General features: G+C 37.2%; 2 protein-coding genes across 3 annotated transcripts; both read left to right on the forward strand.

Annotated features, from left to right (window-relative positions):
* The first annotated feature begins 1,184 nt into the window (after positions 1-1,184).
* LOC306887779 (beta-2-glycoprotein 1-like) lies at positions 1,185-11,048 on the forward strand. Its single transcript, XM_079445795.1, has 8 exons — positions 1,185-1,281; positions 3,235-3,381; positions 3,520-3,711; positions 7,707-7,845; positions 7,949-8,025; positions 9,601-9,780; positions 9,984-10,181; positions 10,281-11,048. The coding sequence occupies exons 1-8, from the start codon at positions 1,215-1,217 to the stop codon at positions 10,361-10,363; spliced, it is 1,083 nt and encodes a 360-aa protein (XP_079301921.1). The 5' UTR covers positions 1,185-1,214; the 3' UTR covers positions 10,364-11,048.
* A 532-nt stretch (positions 11,049-11,580) lies between these two features.
* Positions 11,581-18,602, forward strand: LOC306886899 (uncharacterized protein). Of its 2 annotated transcripts, none has more exons than XM_079444262.1 (2): positions 11,581-11,640; positions 13,838-18,602. In XM_079444262.1, the coding sequence occupies exon 2, from the start codon at positions 14,079-14,081 to the stop codon at positions 16,749-16,751; it is 2,673 nt and encodes an 890-aa protein (XP_079300388.1). In that variant the 5' UTR covers positions 11,581-11,640; positions 13,838-14,078; the 3' UTR covers positions 16,752-18,602. The 2 variants fall into 2 exon arrangements, with proteins under 2 accessions (XP_079300388.1, XP_079300389.1); XM_079444263.1 differs by having other exon boundaries at positions 11,615-12,318.
* The last annotated feature ends 334 nt before the right edge of the window (positions 18,603-18,936 follow it).

The following is an 18,936-nucleotide window of genomic DNA, read 5'->3' on the forward strand; positions in this document are numbered from 1 at the left end:
CCTTCAGTTATTGAAACCTCCAGAATTACAGAATTTAATAACTTTCATTATTTCTAATTATTTTATTTAGTTCTTTTAGATCATTTTTATGAATATTATTTATAAATATTGAAACAATCGATTCAACTAATTTAAATCAGTTGAGTTGAAGAACCAGAAATATCTTGTGGGAGCTGCTCTCAGAACCATTGTCTGTGTATCTGAAAAATCATAACGAAGGTCAACTAATATTTCAAGTGCCTCAAAACCATTTTCCCATGATGAGGTATATGAGGAGGTCTTTAGACAGAGAGCTTAGGAGCTATTGCATGAATTCATGAGTCCCTTTAAAAATGATATTTTCTGAAAAGGTAGCTCAAGGTTCTCCAAAGGTTTCTGCTTCTCCAAATTCACCGTGTAGTTTATTGCCCAGGTATAGAAGCTCCTGTAGACCTGTATCATCTTAGTGTCCTCACCCTGGACATGAAATCAACACACAGTACATTTATGAAGGCCCCTCCTATCAATACAAATTGTCCAATATGCTCTTCAAAGTACTTTAGTGCTTTAGTCAGTTTAGTATGGAAGAGTTCACCCTTCCTGACCAGTAAACAGAAAATGAACATAAGATTGTGGATGTATGTTAATTTTTGAGAGATTTGGTGAGATAAAGAGGTATGTTTCTCTCACTGAGTGTGACATTCATCAAAAGGGTGAGATCTAGAAATGAATCAGTGAACTTAACTTGAATGTGATTGTTTGTTGGTTTAGCTGGTCGCTCTGTATGGAAGCGCAATTGCGTTTATCTGTCAAAGTGTGTGTTTACTCTTGTTAAAGGAAGCAGGTTCCTTGCTGTCTTAGGATGCTGAGTTTAACTGTGGTGTGTTGAGAAGAGTCTGTATCAGGCGGGTCACTTTGCTACAGTATTCAGCTCGGCACGGTGAGTGTGTATGTGGAGAAGAGTGTATTCATGAGGCCTGTCATTTGATGTGGGGTGAGTGTTTGCGCTCATTTGGCATCAATGGAATTGGGTGAAAGGTCTTTTTTTCTGCGGAATTCTACCCAGCATTCAAAACACTCAATATGATCCAGATGTGTGTGTTCTTGCATGTACAGCGACTCCACTCCTCCCTCACCATCACAAAACCCCCTCCTCCAGACTCTCCCCCATCCTTATATCCCCTCTCCTGTCTCGCTACCTCTTTCAAAACCTCTGCAGTGAGTGTCAGTTAAAGATGGAACAATCTCTTCTTGTGTCTCTTCTGTGTGTGTGGGTCCTCAGCAGCCTGTCTGCAGCATCAGGTGAGTGCGTTTGTGTGTGGGTGTCTGAGAAAAAAATGAAAGGATTATGGGTAGCTTTCCAAGTACAACTTTTTTTTTGTGTGATAATGAATAATGAATGAATGAGAGATCATATGTGACCCTGGACCACAAAACCAGTCTTAAGTCGCTGGGGTATATTTGTAGCAATAGCCAAAAATATATTGTATGGGTCAAAATTATTGATTTTTCTTTTATGCCATTATTTTTTTGCACCCAGATTCCAGATTTTCAAATAGTTGTATCTCGGCCAAAAATGTCAAATTGTCTGATCCTAACAAACCATACATCAATGGAAAGCTTATTTTTTCAGCTTTCAGATTATGTAGAAATCACGACTGGTTTTGTGGTCCAGGGTCACATATATCAAGGATACTTGCCTTGTTGGACGAGTAAAAAATGTGGAGGCTCAGTATTTATGAATTTAATTTTTTATGTAAAGAAAATATTATCATTTGTATTAATTTAAAAATGCATTCTGGTCTCCATTTCATTACGTAAAAAATTTCTGCTCACCCAAAAAACAAAAAGAAATTTTTTACCCAGCTTCATGTTATACAGATATTATATCAAACAGATATTTTGAAGAATGTTTTAACTGTTTTTGCTTATACAGTGAAAGTCAGTGGGGTCCAAAACAACTTTGGGCTCCACTGACTTTCACTGTAAGAACAAAATATTATTTTGTGTTACACAAACTGTAAAGCTTTGGAATGACATGAGGGTGTGTAAATGATGACAGAATTTTCATTTTTGAGTAAACTGTCGCTTTAAAAATCTGTGTCCGATGTGTGATTTTGTCATTTACTACTACAATGCCCTCCCTTTCACATATTGCCTTGAGAATCTATTTCTTAGAGCTAGTTTTCCATGAAATTTGGAACACACACACACACACACACACACACACTCATGTTGGTTTTTGTGGTTTATGGGCACTCTCCATAGGTGTAATGGTTTTTATACTGAACAAACTGTGTGTGCTATTGCCCTACACCAACCCTACACCTAAACTTAGCCCTCACAGGAGACTTTGTGCATTTTTAGATAAAAAAAAACACCATTTAGTATGTTTTTTAAGCCTTTTGAATTACGGGGACATAGGCAGTGTCCTCATAAACCACCTTCATATTGTAATACCTCTGTCATACCCATGTCATTATACAAATTTGTGTCCTCATAAACTACATAAACATGCACACACACACACACACACAAACACGCACACACACACACACACACACACATACTGCACATATTCAGCGTATCATCTTCTGTTTCAGTTCAAAATCATTGCAAAATCATTAATCAGAAATGCATAATTGTGTTAAGCTCTTTCATTCTACTACCAACATTCTGTTCTTTTATGAGCTTGTAACATTTAAATGTTACATCCTGTTTATGGGTGGGCTACATTTATCACTGTCTGGTTTATGTGGATAAATTGTGTTAAACACCTGGTTCAGTTCAGAGAACAGTGTCTTGGGCAGACAGCCAGACATTTAACAGCCTGCTATTTTATGGCACAGATTAAATAGACAGATAAAATACACTGTATTTAAAGCATTGCTTGCATGTACAAAGCTGCATTAATTTGATTTGAAAAATACAGTAAAAACAGTGATATTGTGTAGCACCGTTACAAATTAAACAAAGGATCAAGTGATATTGAAGACTGCAGTAATGGCTGCAAAGGAATAAATTACATTTTAAAATATATTCAAATGTGAAACCATTATTTTACTTTATTGTAAATTGTACCGTATTTTTACTGCTTTGGTGAGCATAAGAGATTTCTTTCATTTAAAAAATCATAATCATTACAGACTTTTGACTGGTAGTGTATGTATGTCAGCCCACTTGTTGGTGAAGCTGATCTGCATATTGTCTTATTTCTTCACATTTTTAATGTTTCTGCGCATGCCTATCTTGAAGTGGATGCAACAGAACAGTGTCCAGAGAGGATACTGGGTAACGAGAGAAGACAAACGTGTCCAAAAAAGTGTCAGCAAGATAAAGACTGTGGCAACAAACGTCAGTGTCTCTGCGACGGCCAGTGTGGACTCAGCTGTGTGGCCCCAGGTCAGAGCTAGAAACAGGATGCATCTAAACACATTATTGCAACACTTAAAAAGAAAATAAATCACAAAAAATGACAAAATCTATGATATATTATAAGGCAGTGCTCCCAGTTCTTATGTGATTTTTCTGCATGAACAGGTCGTACGTGTCCATGGCCTATCCCACCTGGAAAGAATTTTGATTTAGCTCTCCTTTCCCCTTCACCCTCTTTCTCCGCTCTGCTTGAGGTTCGCTGTAAGCCTGGGTTCACCATGCATAATGGGCTGGACACTACAATACGCCGTTGCCAAGGTGACCGGCAGTGGAGTGGAGATGAGCCTGTTTGTACAGGTAGGAAGGAGAAAACATTTAAACTGTTATGTATTTTTTTCCTTCAGTACTTTTATCTATCTATAATCTATCAGTTGTTCTGTCTTTTGTATATATATATATATATATATATATATAATACATTTAAAAAAATTAAGTTTCTCTAATTTTTGTTGCACCTTAGGTTTAGCAAAGAACCCTCCTCTTATAGTTAAAGGGATAGTTCTCCCAAAAATGAAAATTCTGACATTTTATACTCTCATGTTGTTCCAATATGAAATCTGAGAGCTAACCATCAATAGGTCAATGTCTTACAGGTTTGGGACGACATTAACAACAGAATTTTCATTTTTGGTTGAACTATCCCTTTAAAGGCATTTTTCTTTATAAAGGGACATGAACATGAAAGGGACATGACATGATGTATGTTTCTTTGGAGATCAGGAAAAAACGTCTTGATATTGGATTGTAGGTCTGTATTGGTATAAACTATAGCAGAGGACAAAGACGCCCTCCTGGGTTCTTTGAAACATTAGAACATAGTTTGTTTCCTAAAGAACCATAAAACCTGAAACCACTCTACTATGGCCAGATTTTCAACCAGGGGTCTGCAGAAGATCTTGCAGGTTGTCCTAGAACACATACAAAATTAATAAAATTATAAACTAAAAATAGCTGAACTGTTAAGAATTATGGAGGCTGATAATTTGTTGTTGTTATATGAGTGAACAATACTATAAAGTGTAACCAAGAAAATTGGTTTCTATATTGAAGGTCCCTGAGTCGAGATAGTTGTCTCTGGGTCTGTAACATTTAAAAATCTGATATTGCATAAATACACATTAAAAATGGAACATGACATGAAAACATCAGTCTTGTTGGGTTAGGTTGCCCTCGTCTTGTTTGTAAACCATCCAGTTTATATCAATATTATGCAATTCAGGGGGAATGCCTTTGATATTGAGTGCAACCGACCATGAATGCAGGAAAAATGAGAAATATGTGTCAGTGTCTGCATAATAATGTGTTTTTTGTTGCATGAGTAATAAAAGCTTAGAGCTTGTGGACCTGGGTCAGCGCTTGTTTCTGGGCTATGGGGTTTTAGTATTCAGACTCCAGCTCTGTGAAGAGGAGGCGTGAATCGGCAGAGCTCCAGGCTGCAGCATTCCCAGTATCACCCTCTCTGTAACACATGCATACATTCACACACACACATTTCCTGGAGTAACATGAGAGGTATTTCTAGGAATGAGCTGTCAAAAGTGCTGAGGTGTGGGCGTTTGGGGTCTGTGAGAATCGTTCTGCAGTACTCTATTATCTGCAGATCAGTGACATGGAATATTTAACTAGCAGAGATAGGCATGTAGATACGCTGGATTCACACACAAAGTTCAAGCGCATTCAAAGCTGAATTGATGTACAATGGAAGTTTGGTGTGTGTGCATGTTGACTGTGTGATTTCCTCCCCCCTTCATTAATCAGTCATCCTCACAAAAGGGGGAGAGATTTGATACATAACTGCATGAGTCAACTGCTCAAGAGGGAATGTGAGAACAGCTTGTTCCAGATGGATTTTTTCTGATAAAACTCAAAATGTAGCCGCACATTCTATCCATCCATCATCTGGGTACCCGCTCAGCCACACGTTGACCTGTGAATCCATTTGTCAGCCCTACATATCCATCTGTCCATTCACCCAGACATGTATTTGTACTCACGCTACCTCATCTAATGTAGTGGATAAAAGCTCCAGGCCAATATCCACAGGATCATCCATTTGAATTCCTGTCACGACCATGAACCAAAAGCCCAGGAGGCTGAATAATGGAGGGCTTTTTGCTGTAATATATCTGCTCTTAAGGTCTGTTCACACCAGGAAAGATTACTATAAAGATAACTATATTTTTGTCCTCACCAACGGATAACAACATTCTGTTGATTTTAAGAGCGTCCTGCAGTTTTGTCGTCTGCTGCTTTAAATGCTCAAGCTCTTTAAAGGGATAGTTCACACAAAAATGAAAATTTGATGTTTATCTGCTTACCCCCAGGGCATCCAAGATGTAGGTGATTTTGTTTCTTCAGCAGAACACTAACGAAGGTTTTGAACTCAAACTGTTGCAGTCTGTCAGTCATATCAATCAATGGGACCCATGGCTTTGAGAGTCAAAAAAACATACACAGACAAAACCAAATTAAACCCTGCGGCTCGTGAAGACATTGAGGTCTTAAGACACGAAGCATTCGGTCTGTGCAATAAACTGAACAGTATTTATATAATTTGTATCCTTTTATGATTGCTTCCGTGCATGCATCTGCCAGAGCACATTGACGCATCACGTGCCGATTGTTGAGAATCCGCTCAGGACAGTTGGACGTAGTGGTGGATCAGAGGTAAAAAAATATATAAATATATAAATTTCTTGTACAGACCGATTGCTTTGTGTCTTAAGACCTCAATGTATCGTCACGAGCCGCAGGGTTTAATTTGGTTTTATCTGTGTATGGTTTTTTTGACTCTCAAAGCCGTGGGTTCCATTGACTGCCATTATATGACTGACAGACTGCAACGGTTTGAGTTAAGTCAACTACATCTTCTATGTTAAGCAGATAAACATCAAATTTCCTTTTTGGGTGAACTATCCCTTTAAAGTCTAGTGGATTCTGACTGGCTGTTTTTATTATCCATCACATTCTGAATTATTGTTTCCCAGTGTTATTATTGATCTAGTTCTATTTTTAAAATTATTAATTTTGGCATTATCATTAAATTTTTCATTCTTGGTATGAACAGGCCTTAAAGGGATAGTTCACCCAAAAATGAAAATTCTGTCATCATTTACTCACCCACAAGTAGATCCAAAACTTTATGAATTTATTTGTTCTGCCGAACACAAAGGAAGCTATTTTGAAGAAAGTTTGTAACCAGGCTGTTTTGGGGCGCCATTGACTTCCATAGTAGGAAAAAAATATATAGTATGGAAGTCAAAGGTGCTCCAGAACTTTCATACATTCTTCAGAATATCTTCCTTTGTGTTCAGCAGAACAAAGACATTCATACAGGTTTGAAACTACTTGAGGGTGAGTAAATGATAACAGAATTTTCATTTTTGAGTGAACTATCCCTTTAACAATGTCCAGGCTCCTGAACATCTGAACTTTTTAAGGGTCACTATCCTCCCATGTGACCAATTTTAATATGACACAAATTTTTGTCTATTTATTCAGAAATACACAAAAATGCAATGCAATGACTTGAACGTACTTCTAATTTCTATATTATTTTTGCATTGCAAAACTGCATTCCTCTTAGAAACTTTGCATTTGCTTGCAAATATTTTGAGTTTCCCCAAGAACTTTGCGTTTGCTCACAAAGCTTTTTCACTTTTATTTATTTATTTATTTATTTTTGCTAAAGCACTGCTTTTCACAAAGAATCTTTGTATATATAGTAAATATATATATAGTCAATCTCATTTTATTGCCATCACCAGTTTTTTTATTGCTCAAAAAAAAAAAGAAAAAAGAAATGACTATGTGTACGCAAATTGCCAGGTAAGAGCAAAGGTTGTAACATTTTTTTTCTTCCCACCTCATATTTTTCCATTACTGTGTCCCCATAGGGACTCCTGTAATTTGTATATATGTCATAAAATAAAAGAAATACAGAAAAATACTGAATGATTTACTAGTAGAAATTATATCATAAAGAGGACCGCTGCAGACCCTCATGACTGTGTGTCAAGGTCAAGTCTATTGCAATATCCTTTTTTTTTTTTTTTTAAATGACTAAGATGTGTACACGAGGGGTCAGGAAATAACTTCTTTTTCCACTTTGATTGATTCTCACTAGCCTACATTTTTAGATAATTGAATTGAAACTTTTAATTGAAAAGGGTTTTCTAAAACAATAAGAAACATAAGAGTACAATTCTAAAAACGTTGCACGTGTTGCAACCAAGCATTTTAATGCATACTCAAGTGAAGAGATAAATATGCTATTTTGATTTTTCCACCAGACTCCTCAGGAGGAGGTCTTGCAGCAGAGCCGATCCTGGTGCCTGAGGTGTCCTGTTCTTTGCCTGATGATGATGATCTGCTCTCTGTGCAGGGCAGTGCAATTGTGGGATCCACCATCCGGTACCAATGTGCATCTGGGTGAGACTTACGAGAAAGAGAGAGAACTGTGACTGATATAAACAGAATATCTAGTTGTATCATGCATATTTAATCTACACACCTCGTCTTCATTCTCATATAGAGCTATGCTGATTGGAAATAGGGAGAATATCTGTCATGAGAACCAGACATGGCAATACCCTCACCCCATCTGTCGCCGTAAGTGTGTGTGTGTGTATGTGTGTGTATGCACTCCTCAACATGGGAAAGACTGAAACATAGATCTTGCTAAAAGGAAATAGCAGGTGTATTAGAATGTGCTTGAGTGGAAAATATTGTTCCAAACTGCTAAAGAGATCTCGGTTTGCCTGCTCTTGCACACCATGAAACAAAGTAATGAGAGAGAGAGCGATAAGAGGGACAGCGGGAGACAGAAGAGCAATGAAGACTGTGTGGGTTTGTGAGTAGGTGGATAGGGCACTATGTGTAAATGAATTTGAGAGTGTGCACTGTATATGCTACTAAGACTAATATATGCTGGTGCAATGCTGCCCCCTGTTGGATCAATGTAGGGTTGTTGTAAATGTATATTCCGGAGTTCAATACACGTTAAAGGCATAGTTCACCCTAAATAAAAATTCTGTCATTTATTCACCCCCAAGTTATTCCAAAACTGTATGAATTTCTTCTGCTAAACACAATAAAAGATATTATGTCTGTAACTGATGATGGTAGTCATTGAGGTCCATTGTATTTTTCCCCCATAACCAATGGAAGTCAATGGCTACCGTCGTCGACTGTTTGGTTATGAACATTCTTCTGAATATCCTCATTTGTGTTCAACGGCTGAAAGAAATTTAGTTTTGGGAAGAGCTTGAGGTTGAGTAACTGATGACAGAATTTTTATTTTTGGGTGAACTATCCCTTTAAGCTCTTTTCCTTAAAAAACAAAAAAAGTTAGCTAAAGTGTGCCTTGCCTTGAGGCTCTTGAAGTGAAGGCTGATTTGTAAACATTAAAATACATATTGTTTCAAAAGCATTTGGAAAATATATAAAATAAATATACTTGTTAACATGATATTTAAAGAAAATAACATCATTTTCTTGGTAAAGTTATATTCAACGTTTACAACATGGTTGCTATGAAAACCTAGCCCCCATTGTAAAAAATAAAATGATAAAAATGTTACAGCTCAAATAATACACATTATAACACACACACAAAATAAAATAAATGTGTATATATATATATATAGGCCTATATATATATTTACAAAAGCATTATCTTTCGGCTTTTAAAACATTAACATTAATATTATTTGCCACTAAAGTGCTGTTGAGCGAGCCCAGGAGTTTTCCTTTAAAGGGTTTTCACATAATTAGACTTTATAAGGTTTATATGTGTATGTATGTATGTGTGTGTGTGTGTGTGTGTGTGTGTGTGTGTGTGTGTGTGTGTGCATGTTTATGTGGTTTATGAGGACACAAATTTGTATAATGACATGGGTATGACAGAGCTATTACAATATGAAGGTGGTTTATTAGGACACAGTAATTCAAAAGGCTTAAAAAACATACTAAATGGTGTTTTTTTTGAAAATCTAAAAATGCACAAAGTCTCCTGTGAGGGCTAAGTTTAGGTGTAGGGTTGGTGTAGGGCAATAGCACACACAGTTTGTTCAGTATAAAAACCATTACGCCTATGGAGAGTCCCCATAAACCACAAAAACCAACATGAGTGTGTGTGTGTGTGTGTGTGTGTGTGTGTGTGCGCGCGCTTATGTATGTTATCAGGTGTGGTTTGTCCTCCTCCTAAGGAGGTTGAACGTGGACATCTGGTGGCCGTCCAGAGAACTGAATATGAAGTTGGTGAGACAATCTATTACCTCTGCAAAAAGAACGTCTTGCTGGATGGACCAAATCAAGTGACTTGTTTACCTAATGGGACATGGAGTGCAGAGCCTGCCTGCCGGGGTAAATAAAGCTCTTAACAAAACAATGCATCAAGTCATCATGACTGTGTTGAATATTCACATTGAAAATGAAATGTGTATAAATATAAATATAAGGTTTGGAATGTTTTGGTTTCCAGACGTGAATCATGAACCTCCTTTCCTTTTTGTCATGACAAATAGCATAATTTTCTTCACCATTTCTTCCCTTGTCCTTCCGATCAGCCCGCTGTCCAGTCCCAGCTCAACGCAGCAGGGTGATCGTGGGAGGAGTAAAGCTTTGGCCATATGATCTAACGGATGGTGTGGTTGCTCATGGAGAGAATGTGACATTTTTCTGTAAACATCCAGAAAAACTATGCAGCTTCACTGCCACAGAGGTCTGCATGGATGGACAGCTCAAGCAACCTAGCTGCTTTCTTGGTGCATAATTCACACCACATTAATGGACATAATATAATAAGTGTACATTACACTTAAAAATAACCCCGCATCACCTTCATCTCCCTCTTTTCTCTTTAGACCCTACCTGGCTGCAGTTCAAGCTCTTTCCTCATCGGCTGGTTTCAGAGATTGATCCATGTGATCCTGCTGACCTTCAGTGAACTCATCAAATTTTGACAACAGATTTTGCATGTTGGCACACACTGCTCTATCTTCACTCCGACACCATGACCTGGAGTCTGGATCAATGTAAATTGTATTATTAGCGTGCCAAATAAATTTGTATTGGAATGGATCTCAGTAGGATCTCACAGTTATGCCTAATTTAACTCTTCTCTTTTCTGTGTTGTATGTTGCATTGACAAAGTTACCTTAAACAGAATTTGTGTCATATTTGATATATGCTTATGCATATGCATTGGTTGCTATAAGCTGCTCTCTTTTCATGTATTTCAATATCATACAAAGTGTAAAACTGATTTTTGGGGTAGCGTTGGTGTTTATCGTGTTATAATATTTTATTTCTTTGTTAAAAAGTGATTTTCTGCTACCTGATATGTTTGTAAAACCAACAACCAAGAATGCACAGGCTAAAGATGAACTCAGAAATCATGCCATGTACTGATGCTCTCTGTATCCAAAAGCACTTTTATGATATGTTTAGAGTTAACTGATCTTTACTGGACTGCTTGACTTGGGAATATTATAGCATAAAGCCTTGCTTACTTATTGCTGTTACACGGATTCAGTTTTGCATTGTGTAAACTTCACAGTGAATCATCTTTAAATGTTTTTTTCTTCTTGTATGATTCTTCAATAAAGAAACTGGAGTGTTTGTTGTCATTTAAAGCAATGATTTTATTTTAGCTGGTTAGACTATAAATGATTTTGGTAATGCTTAAAGCCTCTATGTATAATGCTTTAAGTGTTACCATAATATAGCCTACATAATATAGTACATGATTTCTGTAGTGTACAAAGAACTGTTTGAGTGCTGAGTTCCATCTCCAAACCTAAAAATACAATGTAAAATAGCCCTACAAGATATTCTACTTAAAGAAAATTAAGAAATTTGAATGCCGGCTCTCGTTTGCAATACTAGAATGTATAAAACTTATAATGAAAATATTTTAAAGTTAATAATGATATAATTGATAGATTCTAAATTACTTTTGTATTGAATAATGTGACACAGTTTTATTAAATGTGTTATTGTCATGAAAATAATGTGAACAAATTAGCTAAAGCACGACTGAAGTTATATAAAATTTCAATCCTAAAGCATGTCCAGGTCGGACGCAGAAAACTGCAACACCACAACACCCCCCTCCCCTTTCGCTCGCGCTCAACCTCTCCGCCCAGTCATTCATTCATATTTGGTCTTCCGGAAGTATCTCAGGGTCGGGCCAGTCAGTGCCTGCGCGAGCTGACTCGTGGGGTGAGAACAGTTTCATATTCAATATTTCAGTTATAAAGAAGCGATGTGCGCGAATGGTTATAAGCTTTTGGGAAGAAATGTGAGTTCTTGTGAGTAGCAGTTGAAGCGCGTTGGTTGTCTTAGAAAGTTTGAAATAGGGTTTCAAAGGCAGCAGTGTATCTGAGCGCTGTCACCGGCTCGAACCCTCGGTACGCATAAAATGGCTGGTCGCAGGTTCGAGCGCAGTCAGTGTTTTGACCAAAATATGTGAATAATTCAAGTGTATTTGCATTACACGGGTTATGGGGAGGGTATATCCTTCAGACAGATACTTTTGGGCATGTAATGGCACGGGTTCGACTTGCTGTCTGGTCTCCACAGACATCAAACGCGATGTTTGGTTTGATATTTTTCTTCTTTAAACGGACCTCCGGCGCGTAATGGCGTCGAATGTCCCCGTGTTGATCTCCAACTCTCCCACAGTGCTGCATGGCTGAGTGTACGGACAAAGGCATTGGTGTCAAACCTTGAGCCATGCGCGTTGACAGTCAATTTGTGATGAATACCACGGGAAGGAGGAGTGGACCTGCTACCATGACAGCACCGTTCAAGCTCACTGCGTTGCGTTCCTGCTAACTGCATGGCATTTGTGTACTTTTGCAAATATTACACAGACATCGAATGTTGGTTACATTATAGGTCAGAATTGTAAAAATCTTCCTTAGTAACGTGCTTAACTATTGATTTGTGTTGGCATCCATCAAGCTTTTTACCCCTAAAGAACTGGTCTACTTTTAGTGTTTTTATATATAGTTAAATGTGAGAACTTCGTCACTTCTAAACACAATTATATTTTGTTCATGCAACAAAATTTTATATCTTTAATAACAAATTGCAAATTATATTGTTGCATTCATTTAAAAAAAATAATAATAATGTACTGGCGGGTTTCTTGGTTTAAATATACTACTGCCATAATAAAATATAATAATGCTGTTTATAAAATATAAAATGCTTTATTGTTTTGATTTATTGTCAAAAATGTTATAATGCTGTACATTTTAGATTGTTATCATATAGAGCAGTGGTTCCTAACCTTGGTCCTGGAGGCACCCCCACACTTCACATTTTGCATGTTTCCAGAGAAAAGAGACATGCAAAATGTGCCTCCAGGACCAGGGTTGGGAACCAGTGATATAGAGGTTATGCTTAATCTGATACAAATGAAAACAACTGCTAAAACATGATTTGCCAGCAGTATCCACAAGACTCCTCTGAAGTGTGTTCTAAGGTTTCAAAATATATAAAGAGTAGTTCTGTTGACCTGTCGGACCAAAAATAATGCATCTAGAGAAAGTTGATAATGACAGTATTTGTATTCAGAATGAGCCTGAGAAAGTTATGTATTGAAGCAATAAGTAAAAAGTTAATTTCTCTAATAGTATATCAAGAATTTAAATGTATTATAATACTTCTGACAGTATGTATGTCGGTAATAGAAAGAAATTTAAAGGCTTATAAAATAAGTGGTCAAAAAGATTGTGTTTTTGTATTGTTTTTTTCTGTGAAGAGTTGCACATGGATGTCATCAGATTCTGAATGAATGGATTTTGAATTTATTTAGTAGGCATCAATATTAAATTAAAATAATCTGAAATGTAATCATGTTAAGAAAGAGGCAAATGGGTTTACACTTTTTTTTTTTTTTTTTTAATCAAGATTTTTTTTATCAACCCTATATTGCCTCCTCTGTTCTGTTTAACTGGAATATCTCTTATGATTTTATACTTGTGAATATAAGTACTTCATAAATACTTGTAAACAAACCCCTTAGTTCAGAAAATGAAAATTATTGTAAAATGTTTTTCCAAGCCACATCAAAACTTCCTCAGCATCCATTTTTATGTACTATATGATACTGTCTTTTTATGTAAATACAAACCTTTAACAATGTAACTGAAATAATGTGGCAGTATTAAAAGTTTATTATTATTAAAAGTTAGTAATAATTTAAGAGTTTACAAAGTGACTGTAACTTCAAAAAGGTGATTTTTAGTTAAAGTTGCAATTAACTTGTACATTTTGACAGCACTAATATTTTATTGTTACCTTAAACAATACATTATTTGAGATTTGTCTTTGTAACTTGAGTTCTGTTATTTCTTTACAGAATGTAGACTCTTGTTTTTTGTCTTATGTTTTTTTGTTTTTGTTTTAGATTGATGCCTTAGATGAGTAGAAGATCCTGACTGATGGCAGTAGCAGAGACATGGGTGAAAATCAGCAGTTACATCAGATGGGAAAGGAACTGGCAATGGTGCCATTATATGGATTATGCAAGATTGTGTGGCACTGTCAGGCAATATTTCAATGTTCTCTCAGGTTACAATGAACAGACTTACTCCATGAGTACTGAATAATATGATTTCTTCTCTACTGCTGAATGTACAGAAGTTGCTATGCGCAAACAACAAACATTGGACAGGATAGGTGAGACCATACCACATATTAAGTGGACTGATCTTACTGCTACCAAAGATAGCCAAATGTCTGTGGGTCAGGAGGGTGAGTTATCAGATGAGGGACTCTCATTAAGGACTGAGTCTAAGGACAAAGTGACCCCAGATGTGTTTCTTGTTCCATCACAAGATCAGACAGAAGTTATAAAGGAATACAGCAAGCATAACTCGCCAAAAAATGAATTAGACTCAGACCAGATGAATCTTCTTGAAAACCAGACTGTTGAAGATAAATTAGTCCCCTTTCATGAGAACACAAGGAGTCTATCAACAAACATGCAGCTGATACCCAAGGTAGAGTCTGATAATGCTACGACAGAAGCTTGTGAAGTGACAACCAAAGCTACAAACATTGCCAACATCTCATCCAATGATTTACTAGAGATTAAGGTTCAACGACAATCTATTTTAAATAAAGGTTTTCTTAATGACAAACTACCATCACCTGGTGGAGGCAATCACACAAGCAAGGAGTTGTGTATTGAGAATAAAACAGAGGTTGTTGATGTGGCACATGCAAGATGGAGTGAACTTAGGATGGACCTAAATGCAAACAAAGAAAAAATAGAATATAGTAAAGACTGCATTGAAGATTATAAAACACAAATTTTATGTAATGTAAGAGAGGAGAGACTTGATATCGGAAGGAACATGGCAGTGACAAGTTCTTTGGGACAATATGAAGAAGACATGGTATTAGATTTAAGCCTACCAAAAAAGAAAGACCGAAATAAGGAGAGGAAGTGTGAATGGGTTGTAGACCCTGAATATGAAGGTTCTCTTCATATGGAAGTTGATGAAATTGAGGAGGAGCCTCAACATGTAGAAGTGGAGCAGGAGGATGACGACAATGAAATTCGCTGGATTCCATCACTAAGTGACGCTCATACATATCTGCCTCAGCATTGGGATGGACAGCTGTCCTCCCCTTTGCTTGAATCCTTGCCAACTGCATCGTATCCCAACATCATAACCCCAGATCCAATGGATACACTACTTATAGATGACCAGGGTATTCCTTACACACTTACCGCAGATGGACAGAAAGTTCCACAAATTGATAATATACAACACGCTGAGGGGCTCTCTGAACAAACAGATCTAAGCCCAGGACAAACTGAAGATAAGCCCTCATTCATTGCTGATGTACAGGATATTGCAGACTCCAGACAACAGACACTACCCAAATCACCGTGTCCAAATATGTCTATAGGTCATGTCTCAGTGGAAACCTCACAAGTTGCCCCAAACCAGGAGCCAAAATCTTCTAACAGTTCTGTAGCTCTTGATAAACCCTCCATCATACCTGCCATGTCTGACTTGGCATCAGTTCCCATTCAGATTGTGGCTAATACTACAGGGTCAAACACTCCCATTCTTCTTCTTCCTCCATCTCAGCTTCAGTCTCTTTCCTCACCGGCCTCTAAAGCTAACCCAGGGCTGATTACCCTTTCCTTACCGGTTCCTCTTAGCCAGAACACTCAGTCCTCCCCCATGTTCCTAGTTTTGTCATCTCCTCAGGTGTCCTCAACTCAGAGTTCGTCCTCGCCTGGGCAGTTATCTCAAATTTCCTCTTCTTCCACTGTTACACTTCCCTTAGCAACTTGTTCACTTGATTTGGGATCTACATTAAGTTCACGCCCGTCACTTCTCAGCCTCAGCACGGTTTCCTCTGCCACAGCTACAGACATCTCAGGACCGAATAACCCTTCTAATCTTCCTGCTAGCCCTACCTCATCAACTGCTTCCTCTAGCACTTCCACCGTGACCTCTACAAGTCCAACCAAGCAATTCAGCACTGATGCCTACTCTGACACACCAGTACCCACTTCCTTTCGGGAAGCCCTTCTCAGATTGGCTGTGTCTGTGGAGAAGAAACAAGAAAACCAGCCTGAGACGCGTTCGGTCACTACTCTTTCATGTTCTGAAGCCACCAAGCCGGATTCCTCTTCCACAGCCCATGAAAGTAAAAATAAGGAGACCGAGGTAAACTGTGACGGTGAGACTGAGTCTACCTCGGTAGACCAAACAGACTCATTAGATACCACCTCTTCTATGTCACCCATTTGTCCTGTATCACCCGGAATTCCAATCAATGACCCAAAGAACCAAGCATTAGGCCCTCGTCGCATTCTTTACTGTCAGTACTGTCCGCGGGTCTTCTACTATCTTTCGGACCTTGAGCGCCATTCCATCACACACTCCCAAAGCAAACCCCATGTATGTCACCTTTGTGGCAAAGCGTTCAAAAGATCAAGCCATCTTGAGCGACACAAACACATTCATACAGGTCAGAGAAACTTTGTATGCCAGCTTTGCCCAAGGCGTTTTCGTGAATCAGGGGAACTGATGAGGCACCAGAGAGTACACACCGGTGAGAAACCCTTTCAGTGCTTAATATGCCACATGCGTTTTGCAGAGCGCAACACGCTGCGACGTCACACGAAGCGCAAGCACCAAGGCCAGCAGCTGGAGGCGATGGACACGAAGGCAAAGCCAGAAAGTGGAGGGATTTCCCTTGCTGGTATACAAGGAGAGCCAGAAGAGAATGCAGAGTGGTACAGTTCAACAGTTCCTGAAATGGAGTCTGACAGTGACACGGGAGGAGAATGAGAACTACACGGAGGACATGAATAAATAGATTTTCTTTCTTTTTTTAAGTTTTAAAAAGATAAGCAAGGTTGTAAATACTTTTAATTTATTTTGCATTGATATAATAATTCCTTACTCCTCACTAGTTCCATATTATTGTCTATATTTCATTCCATTAACTCTCGAGACCTTCACTGGTGATGACTGAACTTGGCAATATTCAACTTCGGATTTATTCTAATAAGCTTCAGTTATTGAGTTACCTCTTGATGAAATATATTTGTTTTGATTCTTTACCTTGAATAACTTTGAAACACCCTTATTTGCTTCTTATTTATTGTTCTCATTTCAATTTTTTGCATATTGGAGGGTGTGATGTAGTTAATGTAAAAGACTAAGAGGCTCATTATTGTTATTTATAATTTTGTATTATGATCTCTTGAAGTCAAGGAATTGCCTATATTAGTGCATCAATATATCTAGGCCCATTAATGACTAGGCCCACACAAAATTGGCAGCCACAAAACAAATTCTCAGAGCTTTTCTGCACATCTTCCACTCCTTTCATTGTGATACTCCACCTGACCTGCAGAGGACAGTATGGAGTTGTGTTTTCTTTAAACTTTCAGACGTGCATTGTACAAATCTTCTGACCTGGCATATCCAAAGTTGCCATTTACACCTTTGTTTTCTGTTGTTTTTATTGGCATTCTTCATCATCAGGTTGTAGAGTTTACAGGTTAACACGTTGTATTGTTTGCATCTGTTCTGTAGAATTCTCCAGATTCCCTCCAAAATGCAGAAGAAAAAAATTGTAGATTGTAGATTTTCATGACTCTGCTTTTTTATTTCAGAACATATTCAGATATTATGCATTGTAAAACATCTTGCTCTGTGTTCATTTCGGTTTCTCCCTCATGGCTATATATACAAAAGGGAGTAGTATAGACACCTTCATATTTTTCTTTTCAAATCTTCTGCTTTGTTCTTCTTTAATATTGAACTTTAACTATTTGGTTTATAAACCCTTTGCCTTCAAGGGCCTACTTCAATTATTAGCTTGAAAATATGCTTTTATCTGGACAAAGAAGGTTTTACTTCTCTTGACTGCTGTTACAAATCATTGCAGAAACTTTGAATTAGAATTTCAAGTAAATTTGCACATATGTACTTTGTGATATAAATTATTTAAAATAAGTTTTCACTGTCTTAGGTACAGCGATACAAATTCTGGTGCTCTTGCACAGTTCAAATTAATCTTGATGATCTGACATTTCAAGGTTTGAATGTCTAATTTATTAGTTTCTTAAAATTCAGCTCTCCTTTTGGTAAGTTATGGAGCTTGAAAAAACTGGACTGGACTTGGGCTAATCTAAAGTTCTGTTGGTTAAATTTCTGATTTGATTAAGAATCTGAATATTTGCAAACACTAATTAAAGCTTGTCAAGCCCTTCTGTTTTCCAATGGTTCTCATGCTTAATTAACTTTGCTTTAGGCTCACGGCAGCTCATATTCTGCATGCAGTGGAGGTGTGTCCAGCTGCTGAACAATATCACTAAATTTGGTTTGCACACTTGTTTTCAGATTACTTCATATACAGATTGGTTTAGTGTTTTTATTAAGCTCATTTCACAGCAGATTTAAAATCCGTTCCTTCTCACATATTAATTGTGAATGCTCAGAGTGTGTTTTATCTAACTAAGAATAATCTTGCACCAATGAGAATTATTTATTTATGGTGGAAATGTATATATTTGAAATGACGTGCTGTCTCACAGAACACTTATATATTTAATACACAATTTAAAAACAAGTCTGCAGCCTAATTTCTGTAACCTGTCACAGGATTTAGAATAAAATAAATCAAATTCAAATGCTTCCAAGCCATCTATCTTTTTCATTTTTTTTCTTTTTCTTTATTTTCTTTGTTAAAACTATTATGAAAAGTGTGAATGAATGCATGTTATTATATATATATATATATATATATATATACACACAGTATATGCATATATGTGTGTGCGTGCCTGTATGTTTGTGTTTGTATGTGTGTGTGTGTGTGTGACCCTGGACCACAAAACCAGTCAAAAGTTGCTAAATATGTAGGTATATTTGTAGAAATACCAACAATACATTGTATGGGTCAAAATTATCATTTTTTATGCCAAAAATTATTAGGATATTAATGAAAGATTATTTTCCATGA

The sequence above is a fragment of the Barbus barbus genome (genome assembly GCF_936440315.1).
Source record: "Barbus barbus genome assembly, chromosome: 21".
Lineage (NCBI taxonomy): Eukaryota > Metazoa > Chordata > Actinopteri > Cypriniformes > Cyprinidae > Barbus > Barbus barbus.